The sequence below is a fragment of the Cervus canadensis genome, chromosome 30 (genome assembly GCF_019320065.1).
Source record: "Cervus canadensis isolate Bull #8, Minnesota chromosome 30, ASM1932006v1, whole genome shotgun sequence".
NCBI classification, from domain to species: Eukaryota; Metazoa; Chordata; class Mammalia; order Artiodactyla; family Cervidae; genus Cervus; species Cervus canadensis.
Genome location: NC_057415.1, coordinates 14,852,629 through 14,877,068, shown reverse-complemented (window position 1 = coordinate 14,877,068; position 24,440 = coordinate 14,852,629). Strand labels below are relative to the sequence as shown.

General features: G+C 49.7%; 1 protein-coding gene across 12 annotated transcripts in view; it reads right to left on the bottom strand.

Moving 5' to 3' along the window:
* Window positions 1-2,523: 2,523 nt before the first annotated feature.
* LOC122431703 (aminopeptidase O (putative)) overlaps window positions 2,524-24,440 on the bottom strand; it is a 392,534-nt gene continuing 370,617 nt past the window's right edge. For 9 of the 12 annotated variants that reach the window (XM_043453079.1, XM_043453081.1, XM_043453082.1 and 6 more), the window contains 3 exons: window positions 8,682-8,768; window positions 6,883-7,027; window positions 2,524-3,664 (listed from right to left, as the gene is read on the bottom strand). In XM_043453079.1, the coding sequence (XP_043309014.1) occupies window positions 6,887-7,027; window positions 8,682-8,768 (228 nt within the window). In that variant the 3' untranslated portion in view covers window positions 2,524-3,664; window positions 6,883-6,886. The other 3 variants (XM_043453080.1, XM_043453074.1, XR_006266602.1) reach the window with 2 other exon arrangements.

The following is a 24,440-nucleotide window of genomic DNA, read 5'->3' as shown; positions in this document are numbered from 1 at the left end:
CCAGCTGGCTGCATCTATAGAATGAGGTGGCTGGCCTGGAGTGTAAGGCTCTAAGAAAAACCAGCTCTTCGTGAGGAGCCACTCAGCTTCTGCCTTCCAGCTGTCCGGAGGGTTACCGCTGCCCTCGTTGAGGCCGGCTGTGGCCGGGGCAAGCCGGTGCAGGCGGACCGCCCTGCAGAGCGGCCCAGCCGTCTAGATGGCACTGCCCAGGCCTTTGCCGAGTGCCTGTGGGGTCAGGTCAGTTGCAGAAACCTTTCTTTTAGAGGCCTTCCCTCCACTGAAAGCGGTGGGTTAAGGTTAGGGACGAGGTTTGCTATTTCAAGTCACTGCCCTTGGAGCACCAGGTTCTGCCTAATGTGACATTTCTGTATCTTGTTTGGGGTGGTGACTATTATTGCCATGTTTTGATGTGGAATTCCAATCAAAATAAGTGCTTTGAAACTCTTTACTGAAATAGAGCCCAAAAGGGAGACCTGAATCTCTTGACTTCTTCCCTGTCTCCTCTCCCACCTCTGGGTCCTGCATGGGTCCCACCGGGGCCCCCAGCCCTGGGTCCAGGCCCAGGGGTGGTGGAGAGGCCAAGTGGGTGGATAGGGAGGGCAAGGGGCTCTCCAGGCCAGCCAGGGGGTGACGGCCAGGCCTGGGCCAGGGTGCAGTCCCCCCTGTGGGGCCCCGAGGACCAGGTCAACACGTGGGGAACTGAGGCAAGGGCTTGGATCCTGTGCTGGGTGGGGGAGCACCTCCATTTCAGGACAGTCACTTGGCAATTAACCACTTCACTTGCTCAGAGAACAAGACCACCTCTCCTCACTGGTTTAACCAGGTCTCAAACCAGCTGTCACCTCGGCATGGTTCTGGACCGAGGGCAATGCTAACGGGGCGAGCAGCCCAGTCCAGACCCCACAGCTGAGAAGTCCAGCACCGACGTACAGCTACTGCAGAAGGGGCCAGGGTTTCCTTGCTTCCCCGGACCAGGGCGCTGACGGAGCCTCCTGCTGGGTGTCCCCCTCTGGGTGGAGGTGTCGCCTGGTCAGTGACCACGCAGCTTCCTAGAGGCTCATTTCCTCATCTCAGCTGGACGGCAGAGCCCATTCCATCCTGTCTGCTCACCCTGGGAACGTGATTGGAAACGCTGATGCTGGAAACATACCATTCCTGGGGTAGCAAAGATCAGAAACTGCCGCTAAATAAGCGACTCCCAGGCAGGCAAGTCCTGGGGACTTGCCCACGGGAACATAACTAGCAGATTCCAGCTTAGTGCTCACTTGGCCCCACCCAGGCCCATCCCGACAGCAAACTCGGTTAGGAAGACAGAGCTCTCATATCTTCTGTTGACTGAATGACAAAACCGGGTGTCCCTGAGCATTTATTACCAAAGGGACGATCTACATCCTGAGATGAACTGTGGGGAGAGCCCTGGGCCAGGGGGTGCTGGTGGTTGTTTAGTCGCTCAGTCGTGTCCGACTCTTTGCAACCCCACGGACTGCAGCACGCCAGGCTTCCCTGTCCTTCACTATCTCCGAGTTTGCTCAGACTCATGTCCATTGAGTCAATCATGCCATCCAACCATCTCATCCTCTGTCGTCCCCTTCTCCTCCTGCCCTCTATCTTTCCCAGCATCATGGTCTTTCTAGTGAGTTGGCTTTTCGCATCAGGGGGCCAAAGTATTGGAGCTTCAGCTTCGGGGTGAAGACTGGTGGACACACATTTAAATCCCGCCAGTCACTATGTGATCTTGGGGATCCCACTGTGCAGGCCTGATGCACAGGAGGATTCGGGAAGGGCAGGCTCCCATACCCTTGTCTCCCCGAGACCACCACCTTCTGTGCCTGGGGCTCCTGGGTCCTCTGCGAACACTCATGCCTGTACTGAGGCATCCCTCCCAAGGTGCTCAGGTCCTGCTGATAAAGCAGCCTCGGACCTAGGACCTGCCCCTTACCACAGAACTATTTTCACAGCATGAGCCACCTAAGAATGCAGTGTTAGTTCCACAGCCTGTGTCCTCGCTGACTGGTGGCCACTCTGGAGCCCAGCAGTCCCAGCCAGGCTCTGGCCTCTCAGGAGGTGTGGGGGGAACCTGGACAACCATCCCAGGAGCTCAGAAGACGGGAACACCAGTGCGGCCAGAGGGCCACCCACCCACCCCCCAAAGGCCCGTGCCCATAGATGCAAACTACCCACAGCCATGGCCGGCGAGGCTGTCACTCGGCGGGGGTCTGAGCGCCCCTCCTGCTGCCGCACCTGTGCTCAGAACCAGCACAGGGCAGCGGGCCACGGGGGCAAGGGGACCCGCTGTCTGGGGCAGAACTCCTCGCGGGGCAGCTCAGCCGTGCCTCAGTGGTTTCTAAAGAAAACAAACATGTGGTCAAACAAGACCAAACCACAAGGCTGACTGGTTGGCTGCAGCCAGACACCGGCTGTGCCCCAGGCTTGCTGCTCTGCCTCTCAGAGGGCCAACACATACCAACCACGGGGAGAGTCATTTATTTCACGTTTTCACAAATAACAGCATTTTGACACTTATTCCTATTTAAAAATCAGACTTTTATTATACAGACACGGTAAACAAAGCACACAGAAGCAACATATGCAAAGACATGTAAGAGCAGAGAATCAACCCTCAGGAAACCTTCTAAAACGACAGTCACTGTTACATAATTCTGAAGGTCAGGAGTGTCTAATGAAGGGCTGTGTTCAGCTGCCCATCGCCCCCAGGCTGGCCCGAGGCACCAATGGTGCAGGCGGGTGGGTCCACTCCCGCTCAGCTGAGCCTCACGCCATCCATCACGTGCCTGCACCAACCACTGTGGCTTCTGGGGTGTTTTAAGGCCACCTTTCCCTTTGGGCAATCCCGGGAAGCTTAGTTTCTATTCTTAACTTCAAACATTTGTGGGAAAGAGAAGCACCATTAGCACAGGTTCCCGTGGCGTACGGCGATGCCGGACGGAACCTTTATCAGGTGCAGGAGGCACATGTCCCCCCCCCCCCCGCACCCAGAGTATCAGCACCACTTTGAACACTAGAGGAACCAGGGAGGTGAGAAAAGGAGGAGACAAGAATGCGGACACTACACCCTTTTCTCTTTTTTTTAAGTATTAAATTCAGAAGTAAACAGGAAGAAGGAAAAAAAAAAAACCATGAATCCATTATATTATCAACAAATCTTAAAGAATCTTATCCTGCACTTCTACCAAAAGTTACTAAAACTTCGGAAAACCTAAATAATGGACATATCAATGTAATTCTGAGTAGGTGGGCAGCAGCTCCTTGGGCCTAGTAGACAAGCTCTGGTTTTCTCGGAGTGCGGAAATGCAGATCCACACGCTGAGGGATGGGTGGAGAAGGTGCAGTGAGTTGTTTGGGTGGAAGAACTGACTTAACTCAAAGGGGAAACTCAATTAACATTCAGGATCTTGAGGTGGTTCATCCAGGATGGGCATGAAGGCATCACACGGCCCCACGGAGACTGCTGATGAGGGTACGCCTCTTGACACAAGATCTGCGGCGAGGACCTTTGGGGGGTCACCCCACAAGGCGCAGGCGGCCACTGACTGCCGGCTTCAGCAGCCCCATCGCTCTTCCTTTCATGTCCAGGGTCCATGCAAGCCTGGGCCCACCGGGGCTACGAGCAGATGCATGAATAAGATTCTCGCTGTGATCTTTCCTGCAAAGGAAACAGCAATAAAGTTTACTGCCGGGTCACAACGGAGGAATTCTTGTAAACAAGTAACCTTTGCTCTCAGCTTTGGAGAGAGGACCATGAGCAGAGAACAGGGAGAGACCAGGGCGCATCTCACAGCCCCGAGAATGGGCTTTAACAGCTGCACCGCGAGCCATTTGCTTCGCTCACACACGGCTGTGAAAGCCAGTGGCTGTAACTTGGGCTTCAGTCACAGGACAGATCCTAGAGAGGCGGCCTGTTTCAGGCCCGCAGTCACTCCACCTGCTTTCTGGCCATGGTACACCATGACAGAGGTGGGCGCTGCCCACGTCACACGCATGGCGCTAACGGCATTCTGCCTTTTCGGGTGGAAGCTCATTTCTCGTGTCAACACAACTCTGACTCTACCGACCCCCACACACAGGACACATACAGAGGGGCCACCACCGCTGCCGGTCAGCTCTGCTGCGGACGCTCGGGCCGGTCTTCGCGCAGCTGCAGTCCCAGCTCCCAAGCCGCTGGGCACTTACAAACAGGAAGGCTTTGCTCTAGGGCTCGACTCCTGTTCCTGCTGAACTGAGCCAGTGTGTAAAATGAGAACTGATATCAGCTCAGTAGGCACCGGAGGGCGGGTCCAACTGCCCGGAGAAGCAGTGCCTCGGCTGGGAGCTCGCGCGGCCTCGTCCCACGGGCGCTGCAGGAGAGACGCAGACCTGGACTGCAAACACAAGAGAGAGTTCACCGCGCTCGGAAATCACAAGAGGAAGTCTCCTTTCAAAGTACCCAGGTCTACTCACATGCCATCTACCGCTGACAGTCTTACTGGACGTCTATGATTCATTTGCTTTTAGATTTTTAAAAGAATAATTCTGCAGCTTTCAATACATTTGAACTTTCAGACAGATGTTTACTTAGTGGATTTATATCTCTGTAGACTTTGGGACCAAAATGTTTGCATTCGTAACAGGACAAAGTGCATCCTTGGGGCCAGGCCGGCCCTTATCCTCCAGAATCCTGCTCGGCCCCGAGCTGACCACTCAGCAGCGGCCTCTGCCTCAGCAGCTCCACCTTAACTGGCCCCATCTCACCTTCTCTTCAGGTGCAGAACTTAGCCACTGTGAACAAAGCGGAAACCAGTCACTGTTCACCAATCAGCTAAGCTCTGCACCTCGTCAGAGAGGTCGTCGCTGGGCATAAGGAAAGGGCCGGCGAGCATCTTCCGAGGCTGTCAGCTTCTTCTGCTTGCAGAGAGGAGCTACGAGATGCGTCTGTTCCCCGAACTGCAGAGAGCGCAACTATGGCTTCTGGAGCAGCAGTCAGGGTCGTGGTTGCGTGGTAATCCCTGGCAATGTGATTTTAATCTTAAGTCACAAATCAGCATGCCAGGAACCCAAGCAGCCAGAGCACTCCAGGCGGCGGTGCCGCCCACATCGGACGCACCAGCTTCCTCAGACACAAGGCGACGACACCACCTCCAGGCCTGCCACGCTACCACCTGGGCCTTACTTCTGCTTGGTGTTCATTTACTCGGCACCTCAGGGGCATCATTTTTAAAAATCAAAGGACTCACAGATGACCACACAAATGCCAGTGCAGCTTTGGGAGATGAAAAACGCACCAACCAGCTGGTCGGGGGTTGCCGTGCTCAATCGCTCAGCCCATCACCCCGTGGGGCGAAGGTTCTAAGTGTCGGGGATGTCTGTGGGGACCCTCAAGGGGTGGGACGGATTCCCGACTGCTGGAGGGGGCAACTCAGGGGGCAGCCCCGCCACGGCCCTTCACCGAGCAGGCGGGGAGCGGGCAGAGGGCATGTGAGTGGCCCCTACGTCCATCCAGGAGTGTGGAGGGGTGGGGGGCTCCTGACCAGACTCCTCCCTCTGCCTGCTTGGGGCAAAAAAGCACAATGAAGAATCACCACGTGCGGTGGCTTTCCACCACTTGGAGCCAGGGAACATCAAAGGCACAGGCTGCACCACCGCAGTTTCACACACTTCCAGAAACATACACTGGGAAGTGACAAATCTAAAGAGAAGTACGATTTGTACTGATCACTGTATGAGGCTGGCAACACGTAACTGTGTAACCGCTCTGGCTTTTAAACTGGGCTGTCTCTGAACAGGCTCGCAAGCTGCCCGACGGGAGCACTGGGGAAGCCTGCACACGGTTGCTTCGCTACGAGACACACAGTTGGGGCAACTATTCCCACTACTTCCCCTCCTGGCCAACACAGCTCTTCAACCCTCTTGGAAGAACCTCTTCAGTAGTAAGAATTCTCTCAGATAAATAAGGCAGTTAAACATATTAGACAGAAATGGCTTTTTATAAGAGCAAAACATTAGAAGCAAATTAAATGTCCAACAATATCAACATAAAATATTAAATATCCATTAAAATTATAGAAAATCTATACAACATGAAGAATGAAACCTGAAGTTAAAAAAAAAAAAAAAGACACAAAATCAGACATGCCCTGTTATCATGTAAACCTTGAAGAAACCCGGAGAGTCACAGAAATGATAATGGTAAAGAAAAAAAATACTTTTAATTCTTAAGTTTTACTTATAAAACCTACAAATCATTGCTAAATTACATTTAGAATGCATAAATTCAGTTAAAACTGCTCGAATGTAGATCTAACAGGTCAATTTCAAGCACAATTAACAGAGGAAGCAGTTTAAATCATTTAGGACTCCCACTCCGACTCTGCTGCAACATGAGGCAGCCTGCTGTGGACACGCTGTGTGGAGAGGCGCCCGGCACAGGCCACCCTGCCAGCCTCTCCTGCTGGGGGGACCACCCGGGGGTCCTCAAGTTCCCACACACCTCCTCACAGCTCAGGATGCCGGACAGCCCGGCAACACACCCCCACATTAGCCTTCACCCTGAAGACTGGGGGGGTAGGGTGGGGAGGTCATGCTCTCCAGCTCACCTTCTAACCTACTCAAGATGTTCTCCTGTGAGTCCTGTTCCCCCAAATAACAAAACCTGAAGCGATCAAAACAGCGCTGGGGAGGGGGCTGTTCCGCGAGGGTGGACAGCACGGGGTTTCGTGGCCGCTCGGCCAGATGAGATGCCACCTACCCCTCACTCAGGGCGGGAGCCCAGGACTGAAGCCGCCAGGGCTCTCGGCTCACCATTTGGCTTACTGGCTCACTTGGCTCCTAGGAGGAATCTCAGCTAGAGCTGAAGAATGGAAAAAGGAGAGAGAGAGAGAGAATCACCTCTTTAAAATAACATCTCAGCCACCACCTCGGCTGAGGATCTGTCCATCTGCTCCTTGCTCAGCTCAAAACACCTGCGGGCGAGATGCTGCTGCCTCGGATCCTCACTCAGCATCAGCTCCCCGTAGAGGTAGATGCCCATGGCCTGTGGGAGGCAGAGGCCAGAGAGCGTAAGGAAAAGGAATCATGTGTCCCCATGCGCTCGAGTGCACAGTCTGTGTTTGCTTCACACAAACGTGCTGGGCTGGAAGTTACAAAGGCCCTAGAAAAGGCAGACAGCTGAAGAGCGGTGCTTCAGGAACCTGCAGTTTCCGATCCCCTTCTCCTCACTGAAACTCACCCAAGGAATTCTCGGCTATCAATTCCATCAACCGTGGTGGCTGAACTGAGGACAGAGGGGGACAGGGAGGCTCCCAGGACGACTGACCCTAGGGGAACCCCTGCAGTTGCAAGGAGACCTGAGCGCTGTGTGTGACACAGACGTGGACCTGCCTCCTGCCGAGCACAGCTGTGAAATGAAAACCACCTGTCACACGGGTGGAGGGGACCTCAGGCCGCCCTGGAAGACTCCTGCCGCCCCAGCCCAGCCCGCCTGCTCTCCTTCCATGGGCACACACTGGCTCTTCTGTCTCGAAAACAATGCTGCGAAAATCACATCTGTGTTTTTCCTACAGTTTAAAAACGGTTATGTTCGGAAAGACCAAAAAGATCCCTTTGGTTCCGCCTTCGCTCTTGTTCCAAGCTTAGCTGTGCTATGCTATGTTCTGCTGGAGCGAGGACTTCCAGCGACAGTGCAGAAACGAAAACTTGGTGGTGAGGAGCTCAAAAATCTCTTTCTGAAAAAGCTGATGGCAACCCTTATCTGGCAGAGATCATGGTTCCAAATACAGTGCAGTCAGTTTTGGTTTTCAGAACAGACTTTAAGTCGCTTAAATTTTGTCCCTCCATGTTTCTAAACACCTCTTGCTTCACTGTGCAAATGTGACATTTCTTCTGGTACAAAGTCATGTCTTTTTCTTTGTGGGAATAACGAGCCCTTACTTGCTGGCTGCCCCCTGTATTCCGTCCTCTCAAAAGAGCCTTTGTTTGCGCTGCCCCAACTCGCCACCCCAACAGAAACATGGCTCCGTTCTCTCAGCCTGCAGCGCTCTGCAGAAAGCTCACTCAGAGGCATGCGCGGGCCATGCCGAGGGAACGAGCCACAGCCGAGGGGACACGGCACGTGCGCAGCTCCACGGCCCGCCAGGCGGGGGATGGGGCAGGGGCGGACCCCCACGCTGCGGCCCAGCGGAGGTGGCAGAGACAACATCTTCAAACAGGTTCACGGGCTCCCTGCAAGGTGGCCGCTCTCCTCGGTGAACAGTGAGCAAAGTCCTCACGGGAAGGCAGCTCAGCACAGGGGTCGGCCTGGCGTGGCAGGTGCAGACACAGACCGGGCGGGCCCGGTCTCATCCCCAGACACACAGGCACAGATACACACCATCGCATCACTGGGCCACAATCCCCACCTAACGAACCTGGGGTTCAAAGATGTAATGAGGTCTGCCCATGCTTTATTTGGTAACGGCAGTGGGCCACAGCTCCATCAAACCCGGGGAGCTTCTGAAGAGACAACAGGAAGAAAAAAAGCTCAAAAGCTGGGTAGGTACGCTCCTACCAACTCTTCAAAATCATTGCCAAGTGCTGAAGTATTTGTTATTTAAGTAGAGAAGGCAACAAACTGGGCCCCCATGTTAAGCATATTGCACAGTCAGGGACAGCATTTAAAGAATCCCCATCTGCTGAGAAATGAAACTTACCTGATCCTCCTGAAGGAACCTCTCCACGTCTCTGTACGCTTTTGTGTATTTGTGCTTAACAATGAGTTCACACCAGCGATGGCGAACCTTAAGAAAAGAGAGAAAATCCCATAAGCAACAAACTGGTAGGTTTCCGTGGCCTAGCAAGCTTAATGATGGAGAACTTTTCCTGTTAGAAGAAGTTACTCTGTTAACACTGTTGAGACTTTAAAATTTCATTTTAACGTCTTTTACAAAGAAAGGAATCATGCTCTTCGTTAAGAGCACTGCCAGTCAACTTTAGGGGAAGAAAGTGCATGTTTCACTTAGGTGTTCTGATGTTTTAAAATACAATTTTGCCATACAGTACATAAATGCAGAACGTAATTGGGGAATTAAACGCACGCCCCCAGCCAGGCAGGCTGGTGCTCTGCCCTGCAGGATGCTGTCCATGAAGGTTTCCTTCATAAACCACAACTACTTAATTTCCTGCAATAAGTGATTTGGTTCAATGCTGCTGATTGTAACAATACACCCAGCAAAAGGCAGAAGACACTGCTCTCCACATTCCTAAGAGGCAGGGAGCGCCTTCTGAGGAGCTTGGGGTGTCTGCTGGAGGGGAGAGAAGAGCAGACCACCTTGACGCAGGCAGCTCCGGCTGCATGTTTTGCTGCACAATCTACGGAAAACAGACAAGTTACATGTGTGTCCCTTTTAGTGAAGATGCGTGATGAAAGATTCACCAGCAGGAATTTGTCAGGAAGCCCTCCCCCAAATCCTACAGACAATATGGGAGTCTGATCCCCACACTGGCTGCCTCTGCTGATAAGAGGCAGTCTCGCCACTCCCCCACCACCTCTTCATCTCTAGGCCACTTCAGACATGCTCTTTACATCGAGACTCTACCTAAATCCAGTCCTGGGCCATTGTCTACTGCAGTAAAGCCCTCTCAATTATGCTCAGTGAGCAGTCCACCGTTTTATATTCCATTATTGGTTCAACATTAGCTATACATGGAAGTGATTACATGCATTTAAAAAATAAAAAAGCCTCCTTCCATCACTCTTTGTTTTTACTGCCTTTGAAAGAGGAAGACCCTTTATAGCAATCCATTTGTGGCAATAGTAAAATGTAAGCAACTTCAACATTTTGGCTGGGGCCCCTGTAAATTATATCATTATGCACTGATGGCCGGATCTCTCCTTTAATCTACTATAAATAGATTTACACACAAACAATTAGGAACGAAGTAAAGAAACATTCTTTGGAAAGACTCCTTCCCCCAGGCCACAGCACACTCTGAGACACACGCTGGTGCCCTTTGCTTACAGGCAGCCAGGCCCTTTGAACTTCTAAGAACAGGATGCCAACGAACTTTTTACATCCACAAAGGAATTTCGGAGGTGCACGGAAATGAGCTAATAGCCTAGGATCATCACAACAAAAGGGAAGCAGGTTGGGCTGGACAGGTCTTGGAAATCTTTCCACCTTCAACAAACTGTTCTTTCCTATATGGCCAACAGAAAGGGACAGCATAAAGGGGAAAGGGTAGTGACCAAGATATTCTAAGCAGAATAACCACTGAAGAGCCCAGACTACACCAATCAGAGGAAGCTCCCAGAGCAACCGGATCCCACTCTTGTGTTTTGGTTCGAGTACAGGACAGAACCAAAAGGGTCCCTTAGTCCATTTCTCTGGTTTCTTTCCCAACTCAGTGAAACCTAGATGCCTCAGGTACATCCATGCAGCACTGGAAATGCCATGTTCTTTGTTCATAAGCTCCGGTAAAGGAGAAGGCCTGGTGGGAGGGCCACCGTGCAGCGTGAGAGCCAGGGCACTGGGCCACCTGCTCTGGGGCCTTGCAAAAGAGCCTTACTTCTCGCAATTGCACTTGGGGACAGCCGTCCCAGCTCTTAGCAGGGTCAAGTATAAGGGAGTCTGTCAGCTCCACCGTGAGCTAAGGACAGGCTTGTGCACCAAGCCTTTGACAAGGACAGCTGCTGATCATTCCAAAACTTGGGGACGTTATATTTTCTTAGACCTCATTCTGAGAATGGAGGTATTTATTATTGGCCTCCCATTCCCCCCCAACACCCCTGCTCTCCTTTATCTTATTTACACATACAGAAACAACAAAACACAAATTAGGGTTTGTTTCTTAGTAGGGTAAGTCCACTACGATTGGAAGAGGATCCAGGAGCTGGGCTGAGTGAGAGAGGCCTTCACAGTCAATATGAAATCAGCGTTGCCACTTCTCTTCCTGTTAAAAATCAGTGTATTGTCACAATTAATAAGAGATCTAGTCTTCTGACCCCTGAAAGCTAACATGGCATCCAGGAAGTACAGACCAACCCCTTTCCCCACCCTACAAAGAGCAGGAAAAACAACAGGCCTTTTCATTACAACAGAATTAAATATATTGCAAAATTTCAATGACAGGATGTTTAAAAGACATCACAGAGATGCTGTGTGAGGCTGAGGGCCCACCAAATATTTCTCGCTTGTGGACAGGGTTTTTATTCCTCTTTGTATTTCTTTAAGAAACAAAGAAAATCTCTATCTTTTAGCCGAGGACCCAAAATTTGCAAGGAAACTGGTCACCACTTGGAACGGAGGTCTTCCTGAAAATGTGGCAGCAGGGTGACATTTGTCTCAATTTCTCCCAGCAGTATTTCCACAGCGGGCACTCATGGACCATCTCTTCCTTTCTCCAGACCACTGAGAAGCTCAAAGAAATCCCTGACAGAGGCCCTCACACACTCATACCCAGCTTCCTCCCCTGTTGATAAGGGAGGAAAGTGAAGTTCTCAGTGCTGGGGAGCAGTAGAGAATTCAGAAGCGGAGGCAGGGCTCTACGAACAAAACCATCCACTCTGTAGACCTGCTCTTCTTTATTTTCTAATTAATTTATCATCAATGGGGGCAGTGGTCACCTCGTCTTTCAACTTCTTCGGTGAGATGAAAAGTGAACACTGTATATACACCTCTGGGAACGCCTGGCCCAGCCACAGTATCTGTGGCTTCTTGACTCTGTTCATTCAGCATCGGCATTCAACGGGTAGATACATACACCAAAACCGATCAATACTTACACTTTAAATATTCACATTATACCACAATGTCTCAAGAGAGATAAAAAACTTTTAATGACTTTTTCAACTGTGATTCAGATTCATAAAGTCACTCCAAACCCACACTAGGAATCACCTCCTTGATCACCAAAGGAATCACCAAAGCCTTGAGCCAGCCAACATCTTAGCCTGAATTCCAGCAACGCTGTCAGGCTACCAAAGGAAAGAGGCAAGGGTGAGGGAGGGGGGAAACGGGTCAGGAAAAGAATAAGAAAGCTGAGAAAATCAGAAAAGGGATAGTTCAGGAGTGGGAAGAGGTGGAGCTGCCCGTGGTGGTGAAGAGCAGGGCTGGGGGACCCCTGTTCCAGGAGCTCCAGGGCGTGTGGTCTCACAGGGCCCTGGAAGCCCACCTCTTCCTGAGTCTTCAGGGCAGACGGTGGCTGGTTCAGCCCAAATCCTGCTAGCTGGTGCCAGGGCAGGAGCGTGCCCACTGCCCAGGGCCAGGCTGCCGGTCCCGTAACACAATGAAGCGTATCTGTGCTAACAGGCCCGAGCCACCTGAGAGACGTGAGCAGACATGGGCCAGAGATCCAAATCCTTTTCTGCACAGGCTATGTATGCATGTGTATACACACACAGAGAAACAAACCTTTCTTTTTTAACAGTTTCCCTCACTATGGCAACTACTGGTAAGTTTCTGTTGCTCTTTTCTGTTTGACGATCTACTGAAGCGATCTCAGGACCCCTGGGTCCTGATCCACAGAGCTGTCTCCCAGGCTGGGGGAGAGAACAGCCTCTGCTCGGGGGCTGCTGTGGGCGCCCACCCAGGTTGCCGCAGCAAAAGCATTAGGACAGCGACCCTCATAGTCATTGCCTGTCTACTTCAAAAGTTCTATTTATTGAATTTATAAAAACGTGAGAGTATCAACTCCAAGGAAAAGTCTGTTAACTGCTGAAAACCAGAAGAGCAAAGTGCCTGTCAGGTGGGCAGTGAGAAGGGAAGGACTGGGATGGGGGGCGGGACCACGCAGCAGCCCAGGAAGACGAGCCTGGACTCAGGACAGTGAGACAGCAGCCGAGCGGCCGGGGGGGAGGAAGCCTGCAGGGAGGGTCCTCAAGCCTGGGGCAGCGGGCACTTCTCAGGCCACCCCTGGGAACTACACCCAGGGGCCCGATGCCTGGGGACTTTGCAAACTGTTTGCAAAGACAGCCTGGCCCCAGCACCAGCCTGAGTTGCATGGCATTTCTACCATTTCAAGGACGTTATCGCTACCCAAGAGGCAAGCCGAACGACTTCTGGCTGGCTCCTCTGATATCCGGCACCTGCCCTGTATGGTCAAACCATGGCTCAGATTCAGGGACAAGTCCCATGACCCAATGGGCACCTCTGTGATACAACCACGGCCTTGCTGGGGCTCCCTCCTGGAAAAGGAAAGAAAAACTACTGAAAGATAACTCCCCACCTGCCCACCTCTCCCCAAACTCTTTTCAATCTGAAAATTTTAATGTATCCAGAACTAACTGCTATTAAACTCTAGAACAGGGGTTGCCAACTTTTTCTGTCATGAGTCACAGTGAGCATCTATAGCTTCTCAGTCTATTTGCCCTGTATCACAGGAGCAGCCATAGGCAGTATGTGAGAGGGCATGGCTATCTTCAGATAAACTTTTATTTTAAAAAACAAGCAGTGGGCTGGACAGCAGCAGTCTCAAGGCTGCTGACCCCTGATCTGCAAAGGAAGCCCATGCTGGTGAATGTTTAACACCGCCCACCCCGCCCCCAATTCACCAGCATGTCGCCACAGAACACAGAGCCAGGCAGCCTTTGTGAGCCGGCTCCGGCCAGTGTCAGCCCGTCCTGCCAGGAAATCTAGGGTGTTCTTGACTGTGGGGCTTTTCTTTCCTCTGTGGGCCGAACTGCTTTGCACAAGAAACCTGCTCTGGCTTCCCTGGGAAACAGAGCACCTCTCAGCCTACAGCCAAGTGTGAACGCAAGGCGCCTGGCGTGGGTGTGTGGGGGATTGGACACTGAGGAAACACCAATTTTAGGAAGAATAATCCCCTGAACCAGCTCACTCCCAATCCCCCACACTGACCAGATGCTTCTGTTTGCAACAACATAACCTAGACCCTGTGTTCATTAACACTTTACAGTTCTCAATGTTCTTTTATACCTTTTATCTTTTTTTTTTGGTCTTCAATTTTAACAAGCCATTTCAAAGAAATAAAAATTCTTATGAGAATGCTCCCCTACAGGCTACTTACTATCTAATGGACTAATTTCCCAAAGTAGTTTTCAGACATTCCTTAAACATAATTCTTATAATAATGTAACTTGGAACTCCAGTATATATACATATAGACAGATCAAGAAGGAAAAATATAAGTGAGTTCTTCAAGTGGTTTAAATCAGTCAGGTAGAAAACATCTTAAGTACTCAACTCCTTTGGTTGGGGGTGGGAGGCTGGGTTCCTTGGAATGGAGTCTGAAAACCTGCCTCACACAGAAGAGTTACTGTGACTGAAGAGCCAATGGACTCAGAGGCTGAGCAGACATGCTGAAGGGGTGAGACAGAACGGGTCAGTTCCAACAGCTTGGCCAACACCCCTCAACTTGGTTCTGGAAGCCACGCGGCCGCTGACTACACGGCCCAGGTCAGAAGCAGAAAATCGGCCTATCTTCTGTCACCACAAGCCCAGGGCTACAGCTTGTTTTGGCGCATCTCACAGCCACGCTTGAAAAAGCACCCGTGGCTCCTGTACCTGGCTGCTTCCCTTGCTTTATTATTGAGTATTAAAAATTGTAAACTGGTAACTCAGCACATATAAACAACATAGATACATTATTTTATGTTTTTCCTTATTTTTCAGGTGTCACTGCCAGATTCACTAGCTTAGTGTGGTCCACATACTCTGATGTGACAACAAGCGTAGGATGCTTCCTCCTATTGATATACCACAGCTCCATTAGTCTTTCAATCATCCGATGATGCCAGAGGTCCATTTCTAGTGTGTTCTAGAAAGTCCCAAAGTGTGTTACTAGCTTTTTACCAAGAAGCTACAAGGGTCTACGAGTCGACACAGGTCCAGAACAAGGACACCTGCTGTGACACTGGGCCACGGTGCTGGGGTCCCCCTCACTCAGCACACCCTAGGTTAGTCAGTGACCTGAAACTGACATGGCCGCACACCTTAACTCACCTCTTGGGCCCGGAATTCATAAACCCCACCTGCTTCCCCATGCACGGGCCACTCTCCCGGAGCTGGGCTTACAGCTTCTCCAGCTCTCTGAAATTGCTATTTCCTTACTCAGTAGTTTCTGTCTTGACCAACAATAAAATACAAGCTTGGTGACAGCTGGGGCCTGAGTGGCCCCGGGCCATCTCCAGGCCCTGTCTCAATGCCTGGCACATAAGTATCTGCTTAATAAATGTTTCTGAATGAACGTACCATTTTAAGAACTCAGACTGCTTTTCAGCTACTTTGAAATTACAGTGCACAGCTAGAAGCTGTAAAATGCTTTGAAGAATGCCACCCAACCTATTTGTGACAGGAAACATTCCTCTTTTTCAGTCCTTTTGATTCTAAAATTTACTGTTGAAGGGGGAAAAAAAATCTATCCAGGGAACATGATCTGGGCAGCACATTAAACCTCATTTTGAGTTCCATTTTATATCTGTAAACAGAAAGACCAAGGCTCATGGCTTTTGTGAGTTAATAAGTCTAACACTGCAATAAACAAACCTACTTTTTCAATTTGTGTCCTTAAATTGGATTTATCATTGCTTTAAAGTGGGTTGACTGCTGCTGAGGGAAGCATGACTGGCAGCTGGGGGGCGTGGGGAGACCTTTCCAGAGCGGCTCCGGGACAGACGGCCTTTCCAGCACTCCGTTCCAGTGCATCTGGTCTGGGACGTCTCTCTTTCATGCGGCACAGTCGGGGTGGGGGGTGGGGGGCGGGTTATGCCTGTCACACTGAGATTCCGACACTTCCCTTCTCCTCTCTCTCACCTTACAGCTCCTTACTTTCAAAGGGCTGCGATCTTCACACTGTTTTAACTAAAGGGAATGCAAAGCTGCCCTGTGTGCTGCCCGGAGGCCAGGCCCTGAGTTAAGATAACATGCTCTCAGCTCTTTTTCCTAACCTTGCTGAGTCAGTCCCCAAAGCTCTCAGCTCTATGGTAACTGGTTACAGCCAGTAATACCAGATTTTACCAGCTATGACCAGAGCTATGGCAACGCGCAAAACAGGAATCATCCAAACCTGCTACGGGCATCATCACACTTGACATGCAAATGGAGTGTGACAGTGAGGGCCAAAGGTGATGCCAAACATCAAGTTTTACATGGTCTCTCAGGCAAGTTCCAACCTTTCTTCCTTCTCCTGTATATATACTGTTTCATTTAATGTCATCAATACTATTCAAGAAAGCTGGCTCCAAAAAGTAGAATTCAGGAGCCCATGATGAGTCCATCCTGAAGCATAGTACAGTGAGCCTTCCCGCCCTATCAAAGTGAAAGTGAAAGTCACTCAGTCATGTCCGACTCTTTCAACCCCATGGACTATACAGTCCATGGGATTTTCCAGGCCAGAATACTAGAGTGGGTAGCCTTTCCCTTCTCCAGGGGATCTTCCCAACCCAGGGATTGAACCCAAGTCTCCCGCATTGCAGGCAGATTCTTTCCCAGCTGAGTCACAAGGGAAGCCCAAGAATACTGGAGTGGGTAGCCTATCCCTTCTCCACTGGATTGTCCTGACCCAGGAATCGAACCGTGGTCTCCTGCATTGCAGGCGGATTCTTTACTAGCTGAGCTATCAGGAAAGCTCAGAGCCTTCCCTCACTGAGCTTCCTCCCTATCAAAACGGGACACTAAATGGCAACATTCCAACGTGGAATTAGATTGTCAGGAAATCACACACTGCACCTCCTTTCCTCATTAGTATTTGACAAATGGCCTTTGCTAAAAAAAAAAAGAAAAAGAGAAAAGACTTTTACTGTTGGCAGAGGAGTGACCATGGGTTACTGCCTCTGAGAAGCTCTGAAGGGACACACGTACCTTCTCTCCGTTTCCTCAGGGGCCAACGTGACCGACTCCAATGGGCCACATCAAGTCTACCAAAAAGGTTTGGTCTCTCTTGAAGAGGTTTCCCTATAGCCTTAGTTATCCAATCACCTTATCGTGTCATATACTAGTCACTGTATTCCAGAACACTTGGAGATCCAGGAAACGTCATTATCCAAAAGCGAGGTTTTGGGTATTAAGGATGCCCTGGTGAATAAAAGAGACAAGCTCCTGCCCTCTTAGAGCTTACGGTTCAGTATAAAGTCTAAGAAAAATTCAGTAAACTCATGTTAGTGACAAATGTCACAACAGGACATAACAGGTGGCCCAGGGGTATAGACAGGAGACCCCCGAGAAGAGGCCACTCAGGCGGAGAGGTAAAGGAGGAAAAGACACTAGTTGCTGAACGCGACAGCCTAAGCTCAGTGGGTTTCTAGCCCTACCACATGTTCCATGAAAAAATTCAACGCTCCCTTGCCCGCTTCTTCTTAATGGCTACTTCTTCCAATAGCTTCCTAATGGAAGTTAGAGAAATGGACTTATAAACCAGCAATTGCACTTCTTAGGTATAAGACCCAAAAGAAGTGACAACTTATGTCTACACACAACACTGCACCCAAATGTTCACAGCAGCATTACACGTAACAGCCAAAAACCCCAAATGTCTATCAACTGATGAATGGTTAAACAGACGTGGCTTATCCATACCATCAAAAAATACTTGGTGATAGAAAGAAATGAAGTATCAATACATGCAAAACACAGGTGATTCCTGAAGATAGTATGCTAAGTGAAAAGAAGCCATTTACAAAAGGTGTATGTGATCCCATTTACACAGAAGTCCCCAGTAAGCAAATCTGCAGACACACAGAGATGAGTCTGGCTGCCAACGCCTGGAGTGGGGGGAGAGACGGGAATGCCAGCTAAAGGCTACAGGGTTTCTTTGGGGAATGACAGACATATTCTACAACTCACTGCAGTGATGGCTGTACAGCTCTGCGAATATACTAGAAACCACCGAACTGTGTATTTTGAAACAGGTGAATCGTATGTTAAGTGAATTATTTCTCAAAATATTTGCTATTAACAACAACCCCAGAGCCAAGCCGGGGAAGGCTGGCTCAGGAAACGGTACCCGAGGAAATTAGCTGCTCTCTGACAGAGGAGCCCAGGGGCAGGCCTGGCTCCAGACTGCTCTCCCCACTGCCTGTGGACTTCCGATGCTCTCAGCCTGGGCATCTGCTTCTGCCCACCGACGGGCACCATCAGTCGGTCGATCGAACGCAATCCACGTGGTTCACAGCGGCACGGCAACACGCAGACCAAGCAGCTTAAAAGGTCACGTTCAGTGCCACCCCATAAAGCTGATTTTTAGAATTTCATACCCTGACAAACCAAAAATGCCTTCATACCACATCCGTGGAGGTGCTTCCACTTTTTAAAAACAATGTGAATTCAGTACAATTGCTTTCTCTCTGCTGTCTGTTATCAGCACAAACATTCACCTCTAAGAGGCGTAAGCTGCCAGGGAACCCTGCAGGATCTATGCAGCGCCACCTCCCTGCAGGGCAGGCTCGGAGACCATGCTCAGGAGGCTCCCACAAGCTGGAGGAAGGGTGCATTCCATCTGCAGCCTGACGGTTCCACAGTTCGAAGGCCAGAGAAATCCAACTTTCAAATCCTGGTGTACCACGGAACTAGAGAGCGAAGGGAGGTGCTTGGGAAAGGCCCCAGAGGGAAGAAGAGCAGTCTGGGAAGCCACTGTGGCAGCAGTGAGCCCTCTGTCCCGGGGCTTTTAAGGCGCGCTCCACGGGCCGACAGCGCCGTGCCTAACTGTGGAAGAGAACGGCAGTGCTCAGACAGCTGTGCGCTTTCCGGAGGTGTGGATTTCACTACAGAAATCTAACGCAAAAGTACACAAACCACTGACACAGGTATGAAGAACCTAGGGAAACCAATAAAACCCCACACGTTGATTTTACTCTTAACACCATTAGCAGGAACAGGAGCTGGTTTTGCAGTGCTATGGAAAGAAGAGCATCAGGGCAATGCTATTTATAACCCAGAAAATGTGTGCATCTCTGCCTGTGAGATCATCTGGACAGACTGGGGGGGCGGGGTGCGGTAACATACACAGACAGTAAGAGTAGATAATGACTCCTAAACCTTCAAATATCTATACAACAGGCCCTGTTGCTAAATACAGTGGAAGCAATGGCAACATATTAAATGATCAGGAACTTTTAAAATAACAGTCTGGCTAAACCTACAGCTAAATATCCTCCTTTAAATGTCCTTTTCCTCTTTTATGTACAGATAAATTCTAAATGTTATGACCGATTATAACTGTTTATTTAACAAAGGTTCATCCAATCAAAGTTATGGTTTTTCCAGTAGTCATGTATGGATGTGAGAGTTGGACTATAAGGAAAGCTGAGGGCCAAAGAATTGATGCTTTTGAACTGTGGTGCTGGAGAAGACTCTTGAGAGTCCCTTGGACTGCAAGGAGATCCAACCAGTCCAGCCTAAAGGATATCAGTCCTAAATATTCATTGGAAGGACTGATGCTGAAGCTGAAGCTCCAATACTTTGGCCACCTGATGTGATGAACTGACTCATTTGAAAAGACCCTGATGTTGGGAAAGATTGAAGGTGGGGGAGAAGGGGACGACAGAGGATGAGACGGTTGAATGGCATCACCGACTCTATGGACATGAGGCTGAGTAAGCTTTGGGAGTTGGTGATGGACAGGGAGGCCTGGCATGTTGCAGTCCACGGGGTCACAGAGTCGGACACAACTGAGTGAACTGAACTGAAAGAAAAATTAGGCAGATAATGCCAGTGGCTCATTTTTTCTTTAAATAACATCTCATTAGCCACAAAGTGTAAATAAGATGCAGTCTCTGGCCTCAGGAATAGGAGAGGAATACTAATCTTAAAAAAAAAAAAATCAAACTTCTTTGTCACGTGAGATCAGTTTTCAAAAATCCTTTCATCACTGTATATAGCAACTGAGACCTGATTGGTTACAAGGTTTCCATGGAAAAATTCTAGCGGCACTGAACTGAATAAGAAAGAAAATTCCAAGGAAGAAATATCTAGAGATATCTTCCTGACTTTGAAGACATGTTCTAAAACATTAACTGTCTCATAAACGAAATACAACAAAGAAAAAAATACACAAATATATCCAAAGAATTACGTAAGAGCTTGTTTATGCTCACATTATAAAAGGCACATGGTTTAAAAATCTCGCTATGTCTGAAGTAACTAAGGAAAATCACCCCAGTCCCTTTTATCACCCATATCCTGCCCAGCTCTCCAAACCCACAAATTACAATGCTGTGTCAAAAGATCAGCTGTGCCCTCACCAGCACTGCTCTAGCATTTTAAAAAATATTAAGCCACAGTACTTCTAGCTCACATCTTAAAGTTCAGATCCATCAGTGTTTGACTCTCTGATGTGTCAAAGAGCCGAGGAGCCAGACCCCTTGTCCCTGGGAAGAAACTCTGACAAACGGCCAGATGCTGGCTATGGCAGGTGTCAACCTGCCTTTCTGGAAGCTCATTCCACCTGCCCCCTGTATCTGACCCCGGAAAACCACTTGGCTGACTGCACCACACCATTCGGGCCCTCCACAACGGTCTCCTCTTTATACGTTCACTCTGAGAACCTGCCTCCTGGGGCTCTGTTCCATGATGGCTGCCTCCTGACACTGCTGGGCGGTGACCTGGGGAGGCCCCCAGCACAGACTCCGAAAGGGCAGGCGGGGGGCAGAGGCAGCCACCGAGGGGACTGGGCCAGCGCTCTGGCACGACTCCCAGAACAGCCCCAGGGCCTCGGCGACCCTGCAGAGCCCGGGGGTCCTACCGGGCCGTGGCGCCAGCCCGGCAGGCTGCCCTCACACACCGCCGCGATCACAGGGCTGACGTCAGCAAGGCCGGGTTCTGCTTCTGTGCTACTAGATTCCGCATCGAGGCGGACCAAGGGGAAGGAGGCAGCAAGCCCGACACACGGCAGTTTACTCACTATAAACTGCTGAGCACCCTGAAGCGGCAACAGAGCCCACCAAGATCACATCGGATCTCTCCTCTGAACTTCCTATCAGAACAAAATAGCAATGTTCTCTTTATTTTGGAGCCAGAATGCTATGGAAAAACCACCAGGGGAGAAGGGGAGAGCTGAGCTGCATGGTTGGGAATGGACCCCGAACACTGTGCAGAAGCCGGTCCCCGTGACCAGAAGAAATTTTAGTATAAAGGGAATGGGCAGAGTCATAGCTACTCATCAGGCTTAGATTTCAAACACATGATACTCACCTAACCTTTTTTTAAAAAAATGTATTTATTTTAATTGGAGGCTAATTACTTTACAGTGTTGTGGTGGTTTTTGCATTCATTGAATCAGTCATGGGTGTACATGTGTCCCCCATCCTGAACCTCCCGCCCGCCTCCCTGACCATCCCATCCCTCAGCATCATCCCAGTGCACCCACTTTGAGTGCCCTGTTTCAGGCATCGAACTTGGACTGGGGTTTATTCTCTGCCCTTTTAGTATGCATCTCCAGAGATCTGTTGATCATGGAATGTTTTCAGTTCATAGAAACTACGCTTTTGGTCCAAATGAAATTTAGAAATGGGCATCAGAGCTGTCAAAATTTTGTGGGCCTTCAATCATACCTTCCACCTGTAGACTTCAAAGAAAGGCTGTAGTATTTTAAAATAAACAATGAGTTCTCCTACTGATGAAGTATGAACATCCATGCCCTCCCTGCAAAGGGAGGTGGCCAGTTTACATGGTTTTCAAGGGCTCTTTCCCCAGAGGAAAAGCAGTGGTGGTGGAAGGGCCTACAAGATTGGATGTTTTTCTGTTTGCAATCCACCTTGAAAGTGTCCTTTTCAAGAGCAAAATGTAGATAGATAGATGCTGGCTTGGCTTTTTCTGGGCAGTAGTGGTCAAACAGGTTGGTCCTCCCTCACTAACCTGCGTCTTCAGATTTACTTGCTACTACACTAGTTTGCAATTCCTTCTTTTTCTTCCATGTGAGACATCTCTGCTTTCACCTCCCCCAAGGTTACATTCTTTGAAGTCTTGAGAGAATACAGTTGGCTCAGGGCAGCCCCTAAACATAGTTAACCAACTTCAAGCTATTCCACTCTGTGTTGTAATTGTCAGGCACTTTGCTAGATGAGATGAAAAAACTGCCTTTTGTGGTCAGTTGCTTTAGAGCAATGGTTCTTTAACCAGGATGACTGTATCTGCCAGATGATATTTGGCAACTTCTGGTGACATTTTTGATTTCCAAAACAGGGGTGGGGCAGGAAAGGAAGAGAACTGCCACTGGCATCTCAGGAAAAAGGGCTGGGGATGTGACCCATTTTATAATGCACAGGACACCCCCCAACAGAGAACTATCCACTCCAAAGTATCTGTAATGCTAAGGCTGAGAAACTGGTTTAGAGTAACCCCCTCCACCATTCCCGGATAGCTCAGCTGGCAAAGAATCCACCTGCAATGCAGAAGACCCCGGTTCGATTCCTGGGTTGGGAAGTTCCCCTGGAGAAGGGATAGGCTACCCACTCCAGTATTCTTAGGCTTCCCTGGTGGCTGAGACGGTAAAGAATCCATCTGCAATGTGAGAGACCTGGGTTCGATCCCTGGGTTAGGAAGATCCCCTGGAGGAGGGCATGGCAACCCACTCCTATGTTCCTGCCTGGAGAATTCCTGCCTCCTCCACGGACAGAGGAGCCTGGCGGGCTACAATCTATGGGGCTGCAAAGAGTGTCAGACACAACTGAGTGACCTAGCACCTCCACCACAGAAAAAGCTAACAAGCCCCCAGGTTAAGGATTCTGTGACCAGATGCTGCTCAGGGGCCCCTAACAGAGGGTAGATACTACTTCTCCTCTCTTTCTCACGTCCAGTCCTGACAAATTAGAGACAATATATAGGTGGTTTGAGCTCAACAACAAAACTTGACCATTTCACAAGAGAATGTGAATCTTACATGACTTCAAAACCTCTCATGTTGTTAACAATCCCATGAAGAGGGGATTTGTGGCTCCATATTAATCCTGAGGAGGCGGAGGCTCAGGAACCTTGGCCACAAGTCTGCAGGGAGGAGGCAAGAAAGCTGGTGAAGACTGTGAGATCGTCTTGTCTCTTGTTTTCTTAACTGTGGGCAGCAACTCATTTGTTGCTGTTCAGTCGCTCAGTCGTGTCTGACTCTTTGTGACCCCACAGACTGCAGCACACCAGGCAACCCTGTCCTCCACTATTGCCCAGAGTTTGCTCAAACTCATGCCCACTGAATCAGCGATGCAATCTGACCATCTCATCCCCCGCTGCCCACTTCTTCTGACTTCCCAGCATCAGAGTCTTTGGAAAAGAGTTGGCTCTTCACATCAGGAGGCCAAAGTATTGGCATTAGTGGGTCACAGAATCAATTTGTGCATCACAATGCACATGTTTACAGAAAAAGAAACAGGAAATAATAGCAAACAAAGAAGTAGTTCTGTGAAGCCCTTTTTTGCCAGTTAGTTGTGGTCAAAAAGGCTGACAGCCAGCAGACTAGTCCGGGTACTGCTGTGCAGATTAGGAAAACGGGGCCCAGGAGGATGGGTGATTTGCAGGTGGCCACCAGCCATTTGGGGACCTGTGGCCACATCCAGCTTGTTGCTAAGATGTCTCTGCCAGTAGCAGGTACAGATCTGGGAGAGTGGTACCCCTGAACACAGGTTGGGGCCAGGGGCAGATGGAGATGCTCATTCCTTCCCACCCCAACCTAACCCAGGGGGCCTTTTCCTTTCAACAGTGTTTCCCCAAATACAATGAGGGGAAGACCTGGTGCTGATAATGACCTCTCCCAGAAAATTAATTTTCCAGCTCCGCCTACAAATGATACATCAGAGCTGAGCATGGTACTGTGGGGGAACTTTCTAACACCCCACCACTCCCATCCAAGCCAGGTGAAACAGTGAGTGGCTGTTTCTGAATTTTCTGAAAACTCACCCGAGGGGTGCCCCAGTTTTGAAGTGTTGAACTGTAGACTATGGAAATAAAGTTGCTTCAAGGTCAGCTGTGGGGCTCTTGGGGACAAAGGTCACACAGAACTGAGGTGCATGGAGCCTCACCTTGTTAACATGGAAAGGCTATTTTTAACAGCTGAGGAGACCTGCTAAAGCAGGCAGGAAATTATTTTAAAAGGGATCTTAGAAAATACTTTTTGTTTCAAGAATCAGTTGTGTATTTTAAAACCTTTATGGGGCTTCCCTGGTGGCTCAGTGGTAAAGAATACACCAGCCAATGAAGGAGACATGGGTTTGATGCCGGATCTGGGATCCCACAGAACCATAACTAAGTCTGTGCACCAAACTGTTGAGCATGTGCTCTAGAACCTGGGAGTTACAGCTGCTGAAGCCCGTGCTCCACATGAGAAGCCGCCACAAAGAGAAGCCCGCGCACCAAGGCTGGAGAGTAGCCCCTGCTCCCTGCAACTAGAGAAAGCCCCCGCAGCAACGAAGACCCGGCACAGCCAGAAATAACATTATCTAAAAACACAAAAACTTGATTGTTGTTTTAAAAAAAAACACCTTTATGGGTTCTTTGTTTGAACCAATATGCTCAGAAACTATAGACAATGCATTT